This window comes from Trichoderma breve (genome assembly GCF_028502605.1).
Source record: "Trichoderma breve strain T069 chromosome 7 map unlocalized scaffold00008, whole genome shotgun sequence".
NCBI classification, from domain to species: domain Eukaryota; kingdom Fungi; phylum Ascomycota; class Sordariomycetes; order Hypocreales; family Hypocreaceae; genus Trichoderma; species Trichoderma breve.
Genome location: NW_026611594.1, coordinates 282,838 through 302,574, shown reverse-complemented (window position 1 = coordinate 302,574; position 19,737 = coordinate 282,838). Strand labels below are relative to the sequence as shown.

The window sequence follows — 19,737 nt, the reverse complement described above, 5'->3', positions numbered from 1 at the left end:
ACTCCTAGATCTTCCAATCGGGCTTGATGCAACTTATGACCGAATTCTTGAAATTTTTCTGGCTTGATTGTCGTTGAAGAAGATTGGGGCCGCAACAATGAAAGAGTCCGCCTTGTTCACTTTTCCATCAAAGAATATTTGACTTCTAATAGAATAGAAGAAAGGCCTACCTCCGTCTTCTTGTTTACGGAAACGGACGCCTATATCTATATCGCGCGTTCGTGTCTCGCGTATCTTACGCACCTGAACACTACAGTCGAGAGAAGCACTGAACCAACCATATCTGATTTGCAAGTGACCTATCCTTTAACAGACTACGCAATTAAGTATTGGGCGATGCATCTCGAAGAAATACCCCTTGCGCAGTGGTCAGCTAAAGTCATATTCAGCGCTGTATTTGCACTTGCCGACCATAGCCTAAGCCTATTGTTATTGCTCACTCATGCCAGCCAAGAAAGCCAAGCAAGGCTATGGCTTCATTCAACCGGCCGAGTAACAAGAGCCAGCAAGCCTGATTTCAAATATATGTTGAAGAAGCCACATTGTTACACTGCTTACAGCGGCTTCCGCCAGTTAACCGAGGTAATGATCGCTGAGAAACATTGTGCGAATGAGTATATTACGCAAGAAGATTTGGATTTTGGACTCTGTTATGCGACCTATGGAGGTCACTTGGATATTGTGCAATTATTTCTGGTAAAGGGCGCCAACATCAATGCGCATTGCGGCAGATGGGATTCAGCAGTACATGCGGCCGTGCGCGGTGGACACATGAATATTCTGGAGCTTTTTGTCAGCAAAGGGGCCGATGTCAACTCTCAACCGCCATTATTTGTGTGTATTTCTAGATGGGACACACAATGTTTGAAGTATCTTCTCGACCATGGGATGAATATTGATATACAGGATACACAGCGTGGGACCGCACTACACAAGGCAATAGCCGATTGGCATTATGCACATTTCGATCTGTTGTTGGAAAGAGGCGCTGACATAAATGCGCTGAGTGAGAAACTCGGCACGCCGCTCCAGGTAGCATGCTTGAGAGCAGAAGAACATAACAACAGATATGAACCCCACAAACTTTACTACGTCGAGAAGCTCTTGGACTGCGGCGCAGATCCCAACATTCGTGGTGGAGAGTACGCCACAGCGCTACAAGCTGCGTGCAATATTATCTCCCTAGGTGAAATGGAGTTCCCAATAAAAGCCGTTCAGCTTCTTATTGAGCACGGCGCTGATGTGAATGCTCAAGGAGGGCACTGGGGCTCAGCTCTTCACGCAGCGGCAGCGTCGCGATTCTCCGAGGAAAAGGTCGAGTTGATGAAGTTGCTCCTTGATAATGGTGCCAAAGTCGACCAAAAAGGTAATGACAACTGGGGCACTCCGCTGCATGTCGCTTGCTACGAGGGGACCATTGAGGCAGTGCGCTTGCTAGTTGACCGAGGTGCCGATGTCAACGCTGAAGGTGGTCGATTCGGCACGCCAATACTGGCTGCTGCTGCTCGACAAGACTCCTTACCAATTTTCAACCTCCTTATGGATAAAGGCGCCAACATCAACTATCAAGGCGGAGAGTATGGATCTGCGCTACAGGCCTTTTTTCACCGCTTTCCCCAAGAAGCTGAAACGTTCCGCTCTCTCCTCAAACACTGCCTAGATGTCAATGCCAAAGGCGGAAAGTATGGGACGGCACTCATAGCTGCCTGTACACGTGACTGGGGCGAAAAGTGTGTGCGGTTGCTGCTGGATCATGGCGCCGACGTGAATGCACAAAGTGAGGAGTATGGAACGGCACTCATCGCTGCGTGCCAGTCACATTTTGATGAGGGAAACACCCAAATAATACGATGGCTGTTGGATTGCGGCGCTGATGTAAATGCACAAGGCGGCAAGCATGGAACGGCGCTCTCAGCTGCGTGCAGTTGTGACTACTATGAAGCGGTGGAGTTGCTGCTCAACCACGGCGCAAAGTTCCATCTCCAAGACTGCGCCGCGTGGTATTCGGTCATCCGTCGTATAGCCACTCACAGATGCGTCACCGCTGTACTTGAACTTCTCCTTTCTCACGGCATGGACATCAATCATGAGCACGCAGAGTATGGCACTGCCCTACACGCTATGATGAAGGAGAAACAAACAGGCTCAAAATGGCATGAAGGGATCAGTGTGCTACTCAAGCACCATATGAATCCAAACATCGTAAACGAGCGATTAGGCTCTGCGCTGCACATAGCGTGTGCGATCAAGCACGAAGATGTACATGCAGATTTCATCATAGATTGCATGAATTGTACGGATATCAGCATTTCATCCAGGAGAACAGAGTATCTTCTTGAACAATGTCCGAACATTGATGTCAATGCACAAGGCGGAACGTTCCATACAGCTCTCCAGGCCGCCGCCTATTCGGGCCAGGCCCTATCAGTAAGGATGTTGCTAGACAGAAACGCTAGCATTAATGCACGCGGTGGAAAATACCACACCGCCTTGAACGGGGCTATCATCAGTGGTCATTGGAACATTGTCAAAATTCTGCTTGAGGCTGGCGCTACACCTGATTGCCATCTGCAAGAGCAGCCTGACGAGGACTGGCTTCAGATTTTTTTCAAGGAGGACGGCCGAAGAGCAGTAGAAAGATATAGAAAGTTTTGGGAAGTGGAATTGGGTAAGCAAGGCGGAAGAAGAAGAGCTTCGAACTCATGACGATGTAACGAAGGGTATTTCTTTTTTTTTTTCAATTTGATTAACGTTTCAGAATATCCTATTTAACGTGACATGATAAATTCTCCTACTCATCTCATGTATTCGTTACTCTAATTATACTCCTCATACCACAATCAGTGCTGATTTGTGTATCAAATTTGTTCTTGGCATGCTTGACATAGCAGTGAAAAAAGGGATAAGCATCATCTATTTCAATCATAAATTCTTCTATTAAAATTTTAAGCCAGTCTTGACCTGCCCAAGAAATCATGTTACTTTTGGAAACATAAGCTTCATTAACCCATCATCATCTGGCTATGAGATTTCATTAGCCCATCATCATCTGGCCAGGAGACATCCACATGCTAGCGGACCTCTTCTTGCGCTGGGGAAGACACTTGAATTATGAACCGACTCTCTTTTTGTTCGTCAAGTCGATCGGAGAAGTCTCCTGAAGAATTCCTTGGCTCCCGATCCCCCAGACAATGCAAAGTACCCGTTGCTGACATCGATTTTACCATTGATATATCACAGAATGCTCCAACCGCAGAAACTACTTCTCTCAGCTATTTAAAGTTTATACCATTAACCCAAGTCTTTGGCTGTCTCCTCGACGAGTCTTCTGAAGATCAATGCGTTATAACGCAGCGTGCTTGTTGTGAATTGTTCAACCCTTCTAACACCCGTTAGAACACAGACACTAACTAAGCAAAGCCAAAAGTTTCTCCATATGAAACCAGTTGTTGGTAAAGGATGGATAGTATATAACACTATCAGCATTTACACGCCTTGATCAAGCGCAGGATCATGTTGTCACCAGCTCTTGGTTACATATTATATAATAGAACGCCATCTCAGTGTTTTAAGAGCATTTCTGCAAAAGAATGCTTCTTGAATCACTCAACAATATAGAGAATCATCTAAAATGAAGTTGGTATACGGGTTGGTTGGCTGTGTGGTTGCTTCTCGGAGCGGGTAGTGGGAATAGAGTTAGGCAAGAGCGAGCACGTGCATATGAACCATGGTAGCGGAACCTTCGGGGTTTTAAGTTCAACGGCTTCTATTATTATATACTGCGTCTCCGTTTTGGATCCACACGAGATGTCCAGTTCGAATTCGAAGAGAGCTACATTGACCGCTTACAGACTGCCAAAGTAGTGTAGGTTACGCATCCTTCTGATCCCTTTGGAAGGTTAAAGAGTCATGTACGTCTGTGCATATGAAACCCTATTAAGAAATATTCATCAAGACATCAGTCGGCCAAGCATTTAAAGGCATAAGCTGTGCTTTTGTCAAGCTCACTGGACTCGCCATTCCAAAGGGGTAGGCTTATTAACGAGTATCTCCCTCTGAAAACTTGATCGTTTCAAGAATTTTATCCGGGGTATCCCCGTTTATGCAAGTTGTTGAAGATTCCTCCTTTGGTCGAAGCCCCATCTCACATAGAAGCGCTAGGCTATGATCGGGACCGTCTTCAATGCATAACTTGCTTAGTAGTCGACAAACTAATGCCGCGACCATCGACATTTACGGCGCAAATCTCGATCCCACTACATCGTCAGGACAAAAAGCTCCGGGGCGGGCGTTGACTCGTCACGTGGACACGGCCTGCGAGAACAACAGAACTTCCAAGGCACAGGTTTCTACTCACTAGGACCAAGCATTCATCATCCATTGGCGATGCTGTGAGGACGACAATAGGCCCCTTAGCTGGGACCGCGTTTCCACGGATACACCCATGGCGACGGCCTCTGGTAATACTGGGCGGCCGAAGCCGTTCTTCCCAAAGGCAGACGCCGCCATTCTAACATCGAGACATGGACTCCCGCCGGCTCGCCCGCGGACCGTCTGGCCTGTCTTCGATCCGGACAATGTGGACAGGCCAATCGGAGCGTGGACCCCGGAAGTAGACAAATGCTTCTATCCTCCGAAGGTGGACGAATTTGCAGCATCGTCAATCCCTGACGAGCCCATGTGCATCCCCGATAAATATCTGCGCGCCTTTCTAGCCGAGAATGAGAGATTGAGGTCGTCCATGCTTTGGTACTACACTCGCGATATCCTCAGCGAGACCGAGTTCCTTTCTGGACTTCAGGAAAAGGCACATTTGGCGCAGGAATCGACTGGGTGGGAGTTCGTCGTCATTGGCATTCTCGATGTCAATTACTACATTCGCCTGGCATCTATCGGGCTTCCTCTGGCCATTCTTCCACGTGGAGAGACCTTGTGTGCACACACCGTTACCCAGCCTCCCGGCGTACGTGAATGGCCATGTCCTGTGTGTCGAGTTTTACTAACCCTTGATAGAATGTTTTTCTGTTACCAAACATGATGGAAGACTGGAGATTTAGAAACTCACCGTACGTTGAGTCTGGTGGGCTACGGGCATACGCTGGAGCTCCACTCCGCTTGCAAAATGAGTCGGGAGACTGCGTTAGCCTTGGATCACTTTGTGTCACTTCAAGAACAAAACAGGAGCCTTTGACCAAATCTCAACAACAAACGCTCGCTCGCTTGGCCGACTGGGTCGTCGCCGATATCGTCCAATGTGCGAGAGCAAGGCGTCAGCGAGACCGGCGCCGAATGTCGGAACTTATCTCATCCGCACAAGCTGAAGCAGACAAAACATCTTCAGAAGAGCCAATTTTACGGATACTAAGGGCTACGTATCCAGATGCGGCAGTAAATGTACAATCATCCAAGGAGGCCCGTGTCGAAATCGAAGATCATGACCCTATACCCTTGGCCGACTTTGAGGGTGGTTTGTGGGAGGACACAGACTACCTGGACGATTTCATTAATAACTCGAACCAAAAGGCTTTCCCGTCAACCAGGGTAGTGCGTGCCATTGTTGCACCATGCGACACCCTAGCGGGACCTTCTTCGCTTGTTGTAGCTTCCAAAGACTTTCGACTGGTGTTTGATGATGTTGATTCCTGGTTTGTTTATACTTGTGCAACCATGCTCTCTCAGGTATGGCACAAGCGCCTCCTAACGGAAGTAATGAGAGCGAAAGAAAAGTTTCTTCGCGGAATTTCTCACCAGCTACGAACCCCAATTCATGGCATACTCGGTTCTGTAGACCTGCTGGCCGAAGAGCTTTTGTTGCGGAAACAGCGTGAAAGTAAGGATGCGACATCATTGCCGGCCATAGATTTGACGGCCAAACTTTTAGAATCCACCGTCTATCTGGATACCATCAAATCGGCAGGACGAGATCTGATGTCGATAGTCAACAACATGATTACTCTAAATCGATGGGCCGACATCGCGATGACGAATCGACACTATGCTGAACACACTATTAACGATCTTGAGATGGAGATGGGAAATGAGCTTCGCAAAACAACTTCAGACGATACTCGTTATAAGGCCTCTGTTTTCTTTCACCACGACCCATCGCTGGATTGCATCAACTTTCGGACCGACCTCGGCCTCCTTCGTGATAGCTTGGTACCAATCATCATTAATGCCATTCAAAATACTCCAAAAGGCATTATAACGGTAACCACATCGATACAGTCGGATCACCAACAACTAATCGTTGATGTCGAGGACACTGGCCGTGGCATTCATCCTGACCACCATGAACGCATATTCGAGCCTTATGAAAAGGTCGAAATGCATTCACTGGGTGCTGGACTCGGCCTGACCATCGCATCTAGGCTGGCAACACTGCTCCACGGGTCTGTCAGCTTGGTATCATCAGAGGTCAACCGGGGGTCACACTTCAAAGCCACATTCCAGGAGATGGATTGTGCCCGCGTACCACTTTCATCACAACCCCTTGCCCAGAAATTCAATACTTTACCCTCCAAATTTTACAACATGGTGACGGGCTCAGATAACACAATGTTGTTCGACCACTTCACTCGTTTCCTGGCCTGGCATGGCTTTAAATCCTCGGACAGCCTGGATGACTCCTTTGCCATTTTTGATTTTGTGTCAGACTTGAGGAAGCATCGCTCAAACATGTCCCAGATCCCATCAGGATACGTTGCTCTCTGTCTTGTGCCGGCCTCAGAAGGGAAATGCTTCCTGGATCAGACATCTAGGAACATAATATATATCAGCGCCCCCTTTTTACCTTCCACGATAAGCTCAGCGCTCGAAGAGGCAGACAAATATCTTTCAAATATGAAAACCTCAAATGCATGTACGCCTGGACCGGCCGATTCCTCGATCAATCCCTTGGAAATAATCACAGATCTGAGCACAGAGAATGAGGACAAGCCCTCAACCGGTCCAAATGAACAGGCGGCTCAGCCAACGGCAGGTAACGCGGCCGAAACTGGCTTAATAACGCCTCCCGAGGATATAAATTATGATACTTCAATCCCCACCGCGCTCACAATCTCCACGCCTACGGCACTACTCGTTGATGACAATGTCATCAATCTCCGCATTTTGCAGATGTATTGCACCAAACGGGGACTCCCTTACCACTGTGCAACTGACGGCCTGCAAGCTGTGGAGATATTTTCCCGGCAACAATCCCTGGCCACCGCCGGCAAGGGAGCAGGGATCCACCTAATCTTCATGGATCTCCAAATGCCAGTCTGCGATGGATTCAAAGCCACCCAACAGATACGCCAGCTGGAGAAACAGAACAAATGGGGACAAAGTATCATGTTTATCGTGACCGGCCAAGACAGCCCGACAGACAAAACGACTGCAGAGGACGTTGGCGCTGATGAATATCTGGTGAAACCCGTCGGCATCAAAATTTTGGATCGTAATGTGGCTCGGCATTTTCCAAAATTTAAAGCCGGCTAAGGACCGTATAAATGCAGTACACGAGCACACCAACATATGCGCGGCCGTCTGTCGCCGCCCGCCATCTTCCATATCTTGTAGTCCGCCAATCCGTTGATAACCCAGTACCCCAACGGCTCTTCAGTGCGACGAAATACGAATGAGCACTGCCAGACGTAGATATGTCAATGAGCCACAATACGACTTATACGAGAACCTTACCCAATGTCTCAGAGTACAGTACAGTACAGCCTTACAGTATACGAGGTAGGCCAGCGAGCGACGTCACAAGATATAGATCATTTTTGAGTGATGATTTATTGTTAATAATCCCACCAATAGTAACACTTTGTCTCCGCATTGGTCAGCTTCTGTATGCTAGTGTGTTGTTTAATATATGCAGAGAACATATAAGTGTACTATTTGGTAGCCATGTCCAGAGCACCCCTATCCAATCCTTTTACAAATCTCGGCGTGCTTTAAAAATAGTTGCTGCGTATTAATCTAGAGCGTTATTTGACAGCCGACCGCAGCTTCTTTATAACCTCCCGGATGCGGCAACGTTGGACTTAGTCAATTCAAGCACATAGACAATCTAGGAAGGTCATAAACCATCGACCCGCGTAGAACGTAAGCCTTGTGTTCCTTACTAACTTGCTTTACCAATGGGGTAGTTACATGGTCTGGGCGATTTCTAATATTGAGGACTTGTTCGCCTTGGGTTAATTACTTAGATAATTATTGAGAACAATAGTATGACCAGTTGATGCCGCGGTTTGTGCTGCTCCGAACAGTGGACATTGCACTTCTATACCTTATCCTCTGTTAGGAGTTGACTATCGCGCTAAGTATAAAGTTAAGCATAGCGAAACCCTTCTATAAGTTGATATACATAGGCTACATACCTTATACTCGTAAATATCCAATTACAATTGACACTACACCGCACTTGTGCTCCCATACCTGCAGGGACTATAGTGGGCCGTAAGCGCTATCAAAAGGTCAGCTTATTTATGTAGCTGCGAATGTTATAGCTTCATATGGGCTCGGCTATCAAACTGGGTAATTCGAGCGAGTCAAGCCGTGAAAGTTGGGTATCACAAGCCATAAGGCTGTAAGTTTTTTTTCCATCAATAAACCCATCAACCCATCACAGCGACAATCATTTCTATAAAGAGTCTCAAGTTCCTTCCACTTTTGCGACGATCCGAGAACTCTATTCCACAACTCAACCAATCAACTCAGTCTTCCAACACAAAGAGTTCCCTAGTTTGGACAAACAGATTCACAATGCTTTTCTTCGCTCTTCTCGCACCTCTCCTCGGGCTCGCAGCTGCCGCTCCTGTCGCTGACGCGGCAGAGGGAAGCATCAATGAGCTCCTTAAGCGTGGTGATGGCTCAGGTGTTCACCTTGTGAACTGTGATGGCTTTGGAGGCGAGGGTACCATTGTGCCCCCCAGCTCCCACGTTGTTGTAAGTTCACAACCCACAATCACCTAGCTCTTGTTGAGGGTTTCTAAATAACCATATTGCTATGTTAGTTCTGCGAGAATGACAGCAACTGCAACTTCTCGCCCTCTGGTGACAACATCTGCACGATGGGAGTCAACTTCTGGTTCACATGGGAGGGACAAGCTCAGGCCTGCACATTCTCTTCTGGCGCTCGATTCTCTTGGTTTGTCAACAGCGATGCGCAGTCGCAGCCAAACTTTGTCCACGTTGGGTAAGTCTTGCAAAACTCTCCGGCGCGGTTAAGCTCTCAGACTAATGTAATGTGATGTAGCGATGGTGGCAACCAGTTCCGTGCCTACGCGGGTTTCAAGGACGACAAGCACACCATGTTCTTCCGAGGAAGTGGCCAGTGCCACTCTATCTACTACTTTGTTTAATGGTTAGTGGAAAGGATTTGACGGGCAAGTAAGGGTTCTTAACCTTGGGTTACCATTTAACAACTGCCAACAGTCACCGCTTTGGACGAGTGTTGGTAGAGTTGATTATGACTCATTTTGTTTCATAACCTTTTATTTGATAAGGTTTCCCCTCAGCCCTACTGAAATAGGTATTCAGGTAGCATTGTGTAACCCACTCTGTTACGGAGTATTCGTGCAAGGGTTACCCGTCAGCCCTACTAAATTAGGTACATATTTAGCATTGTATATAAAATATAAAAGTAATTGGATCACAACTATAGTTTTGAATAGTATCGACAGCTGTGCCACTTATAGTATCTTCTATAATATACCTGTGGTTGTCTGATCTCCTATATCCCCATGAGGTGGTTGTTTCTATTGATATGTATTGTATACGGAGAAGACTGGATCATAAAAACGTAGACTATGATAGCCACTGTGCCGGTTCATTAGCTTATCTCAATACAAAACAGTGTATGTTGAGGCACAGGCATACCCTATTCTCAACCAGCTTCTTGGCGCATCATTCAACGGTCAGCCTTATTTCTGCGGATGCGAAAATCGGCGCAGGAACGGGTAATAAAAATACAATTTAATTAATAAAGGAAATAGCTGAACTTGCGATGATGCGCTTTAATATAAATACAGAAAATTGCCCTACTTGAAATCTCAATCATTACCGCTCTCCCTGAACAAGCAAACCACGGAATGACAAAAGTCTATACACACAATAGCATAACTTTCTAGACATGCCGTTCATAACTAAGCATCAATAAAACCATGTGAAAGAAAAATGATTCCATAAGCGTTAGAAGCCTAGGTGAAGCTTCTTAAAATGATTCCAGAGAGCGTATCGGTAAAGAGGGCTCTCTGTTTGCTGCAGTAGCCTGGAGCTCTTTGAACTCAGCCTTCAGTTTCGCTCTCTTATTTTTGTTTTCCGCAAGCCCACTCTCCTCTGCCTGACGCTTTGTTTTCCCTTCTTCCACGCCCAAAAAGAATGACTTTGCTCTAGACATATACTCTTCGAGAGATGTGTCTCCAATAGATGTTGGAGTAGGTTGAGAATTATCCCATTCAGCTTTTCTATTGCTAAGATTGTCATCAATCTCTTTAATATTGTTTGTTTTGACTGCATCTTCCCTTTCTAACTCAGCAAGACCAGTTAGAATCGATTTCGCGTCTTCAAATCGTTTTTGTCTATTTTCAAACCGTTTGGTAGCATTTTCAAGCTGTTTGGCAACATATTCAAGCTGTGGTTCTTCTGAATCGACGAATGAGCGAACGGTAGAATATATGTCCGGGGATGACGGTGGCGTCTGGTCCACATCTTGTCTCTGCGCCTCATCCTGAAGAAGATCCGTTATTGTAAGACTACCGTCATCCACTGTATTTGCTTCTCTAGTAGGCCCAACTGGAGTCCTATGTTCTGAGTCATCGAGGGTATCGATTGGAGAATTTGTCCCCGGTGTGGGCATATTTGCCCGAAGGGAAGATGCGGATGTATCATCTTCATCATCGCTGACAATCGTGTACTCTTCATCTCGTGTACTAATACCATCAACATTATCGCCTTCTTGATGACCCATATTGATGTTTTCATTGATGAGTTGGAAATAAGGTTCTTGGCCAATCTCAATCTCGTCTTGGTCAATGTTCTCGTTGTCTTCATCTCCAGTCTCGTTCTCAACCTCGCTCTCGTCTTCAATCTCTTCATCAATACCATCTCCATCGACAGTTTCCTGCACTACTTAAATAAGCTTGAGCAAATCTAGTAACGACATGAACTTTACGAACAGCAGCCTTTATAATCCGATATGTAAAAATGACCTCTAGGATCCTTTGGACGCCTATTGGAAACCTTTGGGGCACTGAGCCGCTTGAGCCGATTGCGCCGGACTTCCCCATACAATTGTTCGAATGTGATGGTCGGGCGCTTTTTAGAAATTTTGCTTAAAAGTCGTGCTCTAGCCTGCTCGATATAGTTGAAAAAAAGAACAAATTTCCATGGTTCGGTGTTCCAATGCGTCGCGACAGTAGCTGCATTATGGTCCAGGGCTCCGAGGTCTTTGTAGTAGGCTTGCCTGATCATTGCTTTCATCTATACCAGCGGAAGATTTTTGAGGGCCCAATTTGGAAACGGCTGGCTATTATGAGTATCTTCAGCGTCATATGATCTTCTCAGCTCTTGCCATAGTTGATCCAAGTGCTTCGGTTCACATTCGGAAATTGCCAAGGAGCAGAAGACTTCTTTGACCCTCTCAAACCCGCTATTTATAACGTTATTTATCAATGGAGTTGTTATTCTGTTACTGTTGTGGTGGCTTTGGCGAGTAGCACGAGACATTATATTTAACGGTATTGGACGAAACAAGGTAAAGAAAACCTGTCTGGCTCCAGTTATGTAATTAGTGTCACAAAGGCGGCAGGAGATATTTATTACTACAACCAGGTACCTCAGAACATCTTTCTTCTTTTGTTTTCTTTGCCCCTTTTATAAAATATCAGTACTGCTTTTTTGTTGTTGGCTCTAGAGACGCCACCATGCAGCCTTGCTTACATGCTGGCGCTAATACTAGGCAGCTGCTGCAAAGCAATTTAAAAAAAAGTGATATCTCACACGGCTACACCAATAGAAGCAGAATATAGAACCGGCTGAGACACGGCAGAGTTGACCTAGGACAGGGGTTTGCAGGAGAGGGGATACTCGTACGAGTATATAAGTTGAATAGAGCCGTGAACTTGCACATACGACCATAGGTAGTGGAAAATTCGGGGTCTCGTCTGCTCCCCCAGAGACAAGCCACTAACCGGCAGATTAGTAGTTGAGTGGGAGACCATCAGCGAACACCGGCTGTTGTATGTTGTTTCTTTTTTGCTTTTTTGGCATCTCGACATCTTCAACACGTCGAACCAACACTGCTAATATGCAGTCTATAACAAATGTGGTGAGATGCAGGACGGTGTGGTGGGGCTGCTGAAAGCCCGCGATGCGGTGAACTTATTCATGCAATTTTGATGCTTCAATTCACTCATATCTCGCACTCTCTGTCTTGGGGTATCTGCGTAAAAGAGCCTTTGCAGCTGCGGCTGCAGTTGCAGTAGCAAAATCCTGTATATTTGATGGCAATGCCTCTTATAGTTGTTCATAAACACTAGCCAGTACAGCTAGTGTGTATTACAATAACACATACAGCAGAATGAGTAATAGTGGTAACTGTCCCGATCATTCCGTCACGTCATATCTCTAGTAAAACTATCTCATTAAATATCATGTGGAAATCTCTTGCCACATTTTCTGGTGTCGCAACCACTTAGCCATTGAAATGTCGCAGACGAAGAGTAACAAAAGACAACGCGGCTTGCTACTGGCCAATCAGACGGCGTCCGGAGCCATTTCTAGTGATGTCACAATGCCTCACATTAGCCCTTCTCTCAGAGAGCAGCGCTGGAAGCTAGCAGATCTTTGTACAATTTATTCTGCGCGGGTCTGTAGTTGCCAATAATTCCAAAGAAGAAGGTCATCGTGTCTACGGCTTGAGCAAAGAATGTGTGGGCAGGTTAATGCAGACTTTGCTCCATATTTCCCTAAAAGGTGGGTGTGAAATCTTAGACAAGTCTTCTTGCCGCCACACTGGCTGATCGCCCATTGCTGGATGGAGCCCAGACTGCAGTATGTATTGATGCCTTATACGTAAGTATTGATCGCTACTGACCATATGAGCTGAAACGAAACAAGTCTTCTACTGGTGAGTTGCTATAAGAGAAAATCTCCTTAAGAAAAGTTGGAAAGAATTATTTGTTCTTACTACCACCTAGCTGATAACTAGCTACTAAGACTAAAACTCATGATGAATACACGGTTGGATGGGTCTGTGCTCATCCAAAGAGCAGGCTGCGGCGACGGCTATGCTGGAGGATAGACACATCTGTCTTCCAAAACCGCCTAATGACCCAAATCCATACACCTTGGGGTCGATCAGCAAGTATAACATTATTATAGCCTACGCAGCAACGTTCGTGACCTGGATGATCTACACCTTTCTATCTATTAAGTTTGGCTTAATGGTTAGTATCGGCGGAGGCATTCCCCCTTAAGATTTGACTTGGCGACGTAGTTGTCAGTACTCCTGCTGGCCGGTATCCTGGAGTAAATTAATAGGCTAATGGGAATATGGCGAGGCGGAGGGAGGCGGCGAATTCAAGCAGACTGGATCGCTGAACAACCTACCTGCCTTACACCGGAAGCAACATTTGCACAGACCAATATTCTGGGAGCAGATAAGTCTAATGCCCCCAAGGTCTTGTTTAGTCTGAGGTGTTGGCTGAGCTCGAGTTTCGCCGAGAGACTATTCCTATTGGCCAACTTGCGTAGCTCCATGGCACAGACCTAATGGACGCAGAATATGTGCAAAGTTTCTCATATATTCATGTAAGACCCTCTCTGAAACCTCTCACGTAGAACACCCCAGGCTCATACCAACCTCCACAGACGTCTGGATTTTCTGCTCACTTAGTCCCAACAGATCATCGTCAAATTTGATACTGCCACGTTGAAAAGCAACAATAATAGATGAGCCTCCAAACTGAAAAACGCCCAGTTCATCTCCTTTCTTAACAGTTTGCCCGGTCCTCTGATATTTCTCGTGGATACTAAAGTAGCCAGTTAGTACTTTATAGTGTTTCCCGTATATTCAACAACTTACTGCACGCTTCCGACGTCCGTCGCACCAATCGCCACAAATAGAACTTCCCCAAACTCCTTCGTCTCAATTACAACGAAATCCCGTCTATTGCGTGTTAATATATCCACCTTGCTTTGTAAAGCTACAGGATCGACCTGGTAGTAATCGCCCGGTAAGCTCTGAAAGCTTTGGATTGTACCCTGGACAGGTGAGTGGTACCGGTGGTAGTCCTGCGGTGAAAGCCGAAAGCTCGCAATGGCAGCATCTCTAAACTTATCACCTACTTCATTACTCATGACTAGATCATTGAGGCCAAAGTTCTTGCCTTTGATCCACAACGCTTTTGCTTCCTCAATGGAATTGAAGACGACGACTCTCGAGTCAGCCACCACGACGGCATGGGAAGGGTCGTCAAGATCACAAATGGGACGCGACGCTGTTTTGAGTGAACGAGTGAAGAAATCTTCAAAGGTAGGATAGCGACTGATATCAGAGGGCTCGAAATCATGCATGTTTATTCCATAGGCGTCAACGAAAGCCTTGATGCGCCTCCTGGAACTCGTTGTTCTTTCTCTTCGCCCTGCAGCTTATATCAACAACCTGTCCTATCAGGAAAAAATCATGCGCCTGGTGCAAACCTTCTGCAATTGACTCTTCATGCATGTATAAACGCATGAGTTGACTCCTATCAATCCATTCCATGAGTGGGTTAAATAAGACGAGAAGCTTGAGCTTCTTCCATAGTGTCTGTTGTTCGCGCTCTAACTTTCCGGTCTGCAGTCAAAGTCAGGCACACTGGTGACATGGGATACACGAGTCTTCAAATATGACCTTTCGATTGAACGAACGCCACCCAATTTCCGCATTTTGCTCCTATAAAGGTGTCAAAATTCTATTCTAGAAGTGTTGCATACTTTTCCAACATACGAGTTTCACCCAGGACAGCAAATAGTCTGCTATCGCGTGAATATAACCCCACATAGTCATGATGGGTATATATGTTGTAATACTACAGTTGAAGAGCATGACCAAGCGAAGGGGAAAAACAAAAGCAAGCGGACGGTTTATAACAAAATAGTAAGTTCTGCTTGTGAGCACTATGGGGTTGCTTCGATGAGTTTGATGATGTGTGCATGACGACGTAACTTGACGTCACAACACATAAATGCAGCACAAGGTTGAACTTTATAGGGCCACAGGGCATGAAATAACTGGAACACGGGATTTTTGAGTCACTATATGAAACGGAATTACATGCTAGGTGACTTGGAGGGCTGTCTGGATTCTATTTTTGCATGTAAAACTTGGCAAGGTAACTAACACCGCGATACCGGGAGCTTTACACCAGGCCAATTATGTCCGCGTGGGCATGCTGCAGCCGTCCAGTTTTATCACACGAATGGCCTAAGGCGTGAAGAATACAGAATTCCAGTGTGGGAGTAGCTGCAAAGCTTGTTATTGCCCTTAGTCTCGCTCGCCGTGCTTGTCTTAAGTAATTAAGCAATTATTAACTTAGTATCAACGGACCTTCCAAGCACCCAGTTTAATTCGCAGAGCGTTATTGATCCACATGATCTTCTATACCTGCTGTTATTTAAGGAATAGCCCAGATGTCTACTGGATCATTGGTATTTCGGCCAGGGCTCCGATATGTGGAGCAGAAAAGGTTCAATGGTCATGTAAAGCCACTGTAAGTCAAACTATGGGCTCACCGGTCTGAGCTCTCACGACCATTTCTCTTCGGGCCAGTAGGAGACAGTATACGTAAGCCAAGAGTCTCAGTCACAGGCCTACGGAGTGACAAATGTGGTGAGATGCATAAAGTTGTGGTGTGGTGGGGTTGTTGAGAATCAGTCAGCTCCCAGCAATACCGTGCACTTCTTAATACAATTTTAATACTTCAATTCATTCATATCTCGTCTTCTCTGTCTTGGGATATCTGTGTAAGAGAGCCTTTGCAGCTGCAGCTGCAGTTGCGGCAGCAAAATCCTGCCACCTCTTGTTCTTGTGAGAATCAGCGTAATCACAAACCCCCTTTACAATAATGCAGGGAATCTCTCCCCAAATGCCGGCTCCCTCCATCTCAAAGGCAATAACACCTTCTTTTGCCGCAATGTTATCGCGATCCTCTCCAGACTTCAGAACTGTATCGCCTGATGCGACGGCACCGATGTGGATTGCGGGCTCCTGTGCTTCCTCGTGGTTGCTCTCTTCAAGCTCTTGTTTTTCCTGGAGACGCTCCCTTTCGACTAAATAGCTCTCTTCGCATCCCAGCGCCTCGCAAGTCTCACCCAAAGCCTCTTCGCAAACAGCATTGGTGTCACTGCTACAAATAGTGCAGGTGCTAGCTCGTGAGTCGCGATGCTTGTGACGATAATCTGGTCTAAATAGCCTGTCTTTGGCCGTCCCAGGGTATCGGTACTTGTTAAGTGTTCGACGATTCTTGTTTTGCCCCGTGTTTTGAAGCTGTGTCAAGAACTGGGCCGTTTGTCTTTGAAGCAGACTTAGTCCCCTATCAGTCTCAAAAGTATTCAAGAGACCTTGAATATTCTTTGAAGCTTTGCCTAGGTTGTCCTGAAAAGAGCTCTTGCGTACGAACCCATTAGGATATTTCCTACCAAAGTCGTATTGGACAACTGCCCTGCTAATCACCACATCGCCTAGGAGAATCTCATCCTCTGCAAAGGAATCAGTGCGAGGCACGCCTCCGCAAACGCCCACAAGTAGTGCCAACTCGATGTTGTTATAACTTGATCTGAAGCTAGCGGCTGCGGCTGCAGCATTGGACTTTCCCATCTGTGGGAGAAGCGCAAGGACGACGTTGTGCTTCCCAATGCGGCCTGTTGTGTAGGTATTGAGATCACCGGCAGCTCTGCCGTAGCGATCGCCGTCCTCGTCCCAAAACTCATCGAATATTTGACAAATAGCATTATATTCCGTAGGGATGGCACAGATAATCGCAACATCAAAATGGTCGCGGTCTGGAGGAGCCATGGGTGTCATGGTTGCAGAGCGGAAACTAAGGCACGAATTAATACTCAAACTCCTTCTCCAGTTAATAAAAGGGTCATAAACAGGTGAGTTACGAACAAATTATTGGAGAGAGCTTCCGAACTATTGTAGGTAGAAAAGTTAGAAGTACTCCGTCGTAAGATCCGTGTGGACGGATCATCCTTTATGTTGCTGTGAGATAATGAGATACTCTGAGTGTTTTTCATGACCCGAGACGTAAAGCTCTCTTCATGGCGATTATCCAGTTGTAAAGGCTCCGTGATGTATACTTTGTTGGATTGGGAAGGTTCAGAAAATGATCCTCGGCGTTTCCGCTTTAGTCCCTCAGGATGAAGCTCCTTCTCTAGGTTCCGGACAATCTGTTCATATATGACCTCTCTCATGGCGATCCCTGACAAAGCAGTTTGTTCATCTTGGCCTCTTTGTAGGTGCATGTGTAGATACAAACATCCTTGGACAGCTTGAAGATAGAAGCTGTTTCGGTCTTGTCGCGCCTCTTCCACGTAGCCACACATCTGAGCCCAATTCCCAATGTTTTTGTTAATATTTTGTGGATCGACCTCGAGTTTAATCGGCTCACCGTTGACAATTTCCAGCAACAATTTGGCAAATGACAGGAGAATTGGATTGCCAGGGCCGATTTTATCGTGAATATTAGGTTGCCTGGAGGTAGGAGGACGTGATCTCACCAAAATATGCCACCACGGCGGCTCCCCGTGAGAACGAGCTGAGCGCATGATGAATATACTGTTAGCATTCCAATTACAAAATGCGCGCTCAAGGGTTTTGTCAAAAAAGACCATGAGACATCTAGCTAGGGCCAAGGCTAGCGACGTCTTTTCTTTGTGATCAAATCTTTCTATGGCTAAGCCTTGTAGATAGGCTCCGGGACTGATTGGACGGAACATGTTTTTATCGAATAACGAATTCAGAGTTTCTTCTTCATAGTCATGAAGGGACGTGGCCATCGGCGGCTCCTCGTCTGTAATATCGAATAGTCCTCTCTGGTCAAAGAATAGGCGAAGTTTTGTACGTTGCTTCCATGTTTCGTGAATAGCGATGCAAATATTATTTTTCTTCCTGAGATTCATCGGCGCCCTATATATCTGTCAGATTTGTGCTTCTGATGACCAATATGTTTTAGTAAGTTCAATTACTGAATAGAGTCGCAAACAGCCTCTTGCCAGTCACACCCAGACTGGCAACAGGACATGAGCATTTCAATTTTTGGCCGGCTTGAGTCTGTATGCGATTCATCCAAGACTCTCAACTTAATCTCGTGTGTCATGCCGCAATTTACTTGTTGAAATTCCTTGAAAATGGCATCCATGACAATGCCCACAGGGTTTTGCATCACGGTATTTTGATGCAGCTTGGGCTTTGGCTCATCTGGGCGCATCTGTGGCCTGAAAGCATCATGTCGGCTCTGTGATTGATCTGATCTCGCTATCAACCGCTGTAAAGCTGCTTTCCAAGCCGCTATTTGGCTTACAGCTTGGTTTCTGATCGCTCCGGAAGGCAAGGTAAAAAGAGACGAGCTTGGGTCGCTCAATAAGTCGAATTGGTTGTGGTTTGATGCATCGAGGAATAGCATCAAGGCAGCTAGCCTTGGGTAGACGCTGCCGACTTTTGCGATATCGTGAGACTCGCCCAGAGAATTGTCGTCATCTTCATATCTTCCAATAAACTCTTCATTCACCATATGATCGAGAGACACCAAAAGACCATGTGCCCTCTGGTGTAAGTCATGGTATTCCTCGACTGATAGGTCGACGTCTAAAGTTGCTGTCTTCAAGATGTCGCGCAGGTCGCAATCCAATAGATCAGCGTCGTTTTGAATCCTGGTGGGACGATCTACGCTTGCTTTGCGACTTGCAAACGGTGCAAGTCGGCCCACCAAGCGCACCTTTAGTGCTTGAAAGCCAATCCACCCAAGAGACTCTGTTGGAAGCATGGCATGTCTGTGTATTTGATTGCCTGTTTACAACGGATAAGACCATGTGTGACCAGTACGATCCTTTGTGTGGTTGCGAGTGCGGTTTGCGGCTGAAGATTGAAAGCGGGGGTTTGTGAGCCTCTCATAAGCAAAGCTACCGGCCGGAGACGATCATGCATATCACCTGAACCCTGTCCGAGTATGAAGACTTATTGCGCTATAAACATCCCATGTAATAACGCTAAGGATCAAAGTGCGTGCTACTATACCTTTGGGTACATTCTATGATGCGGTAACTGCAGAGGAATGAAGATGAAATTGAATGCTCATCGGGCCAATTTCTGGACGGCGAATACCCAAGACAGAACATAGTTGATAGGTTCAAATACGCCAACTGGCAACCAAATATTCATGAATCAAGAACTAGGTTGGGGCATCAGTGGCAACAGAAGAGATGATTGAGTTAAGTATAGTCAAGTACATGGATGGGGTAATTTATCCTCAGGATTTATAGACAATGCATGAAGGCGGGGTCAACCACAGATGGAGGATTTCGACGATGACTACATGTACCTACATGCAATAGTCTCTTCTCATCTACCGAGAACAAACTCTTAATCTTGCTTCAAACAGCTGAGAGTAGCGCATCCGATCCACCGTTAAATGCGACTGTGGAGTTTTCGTCTCTTCCCGCATACTTCCACTCTCCACATTCTCTTCTTACCCGCGGCCGCAT

General features: G+C 46.3%; 6 protein-coding genes across 6 annotated transcripts; 3 read left to right on the top strand and 3 right to left on the bottom strand.

The window, feature by feature from the left end:
• Positions 1 to 585: 585 nt before the first annotated feature.
• T069G_11207 (ankyrin repeats (3 copies) domain-containing protein) lies at positions 586 to 2,706 on the top strand (the record flags this gene model as incomplete). Its single annotated transcript, XM_056178412.1, has 1 exon — positions 586 to 2,706. The coding sequence occupies one exon, from the start codon at positions 586 to 588 to the stop codon at positions 2,704 to 2,706; it is 2,121 nt and encodes a 706-aa protein (XP_056023286.1).
• Positions 2,707 to 4,444: 1,738 nt separating this feature from the next.
• T069G_11206 (response regulator receiver domain-containing protein) lies at positions 4,445 to 7,482 on the top strand (the record flags this gene model as incomplete). The annotated part of the gene is made up of 2 exons (XM_056178411.1): positions 4,445 to 4,963; positions 5,014 to 7,482. The coding sequence occupies 2 exons, from the start codon at positions 4,445 to 4,447 to the stop codon at positions 7,480 to 7,482; spliced, it is 2,988 nt and encodes a 995-aa protein (XP_056023285.1).
• A 1,269-nt stretch (positions 7,483 to 8,751) lies between these two features.
• Positions 8,752 to 9,350, top strand: T069G_11205 (uncharacterized protein; the record flags this gene model as incomplete). The annotated part of the gene is made up of 3 exons (XM_056178410.1): positions 8,752 to 8,934; positions 9,003 to 9,184; positions 9,245 to 9,350. The coding sequence occupies 3 exons, from the start codon at positions 8,752 to 8,754 to the stop codon at positions 9,348 to 9,350; spliced, it is 471 nt and encodes a 156-aa protein (XP_056023284.1).
• Positions 9,351 to 10,201: 851 nt separating this feature from the next.
• T069G_11204 (uncharacterized protein) lies at positions 10,202 to 11,276 on the bottom strand (the record flags this gene model as incomplete). Its single annotated transcript, XM_056178409.1, has 2 exons — positions 10,202 to 11,110; positions 11,166 to 11,276. The coding sequence occupies 2 exons, from the start codon at positions 11,274 to 11,276 to the stop codon at positions 10,202 to 10,204; spliced, it is 1,020 nt and encodes a 339-aa protein (XP_056023283.1).
• Positions 11,277 to 13,822: 2,546 nt separating this feature from the next.
• On the bottom strand, positions 13,823 to 15,040 carry T069G_11203 (phosphatidylserine decarboxylase domain-containing protein; the record flags this gene model as incomplete). Its single annotated transcript, XM_056178408.1, has 5 exons — positions 13,823 to 14,021; positions 14,075 to 14,633; positions 14,692 to 14,827; positions 14,885 to 14,926; positions 14,981 to 15,040. The coding sequence occupies 5 exons, from the start codon at positions 15,038 to 15,040 to the stop codon at positions 13,823 to 13,825; spliced, it is 996 nt and encodes a 331-aa protein (XP_056023282.1).
• Positions 15,041 to 15,958: 918 nt separating this feature from the next.
• T069G_11202 (phosphorylase superfamily domain-containing protein) lies at positions 15,959 to 19,019 on the bottom strand (the record flags this gene model as incomplete). The annotated part of the gene is made up of 4 exons (XM_056178407.1): positions 15,959 to 16,617; positions 16,672 to 17,072; positions 17,144 to 18,163; positions 18,223 to 19,019. 4 exons carry the CDS (start codon positions 19,017 to 19,019, stop codon positions 15,959 to 15,961), a joined length of 2,877 nt encoding a protein of 958 aa, XP_056023281.1.
• Positions 19,020 to 19,737: the final 718 nt, after the last annotated feature.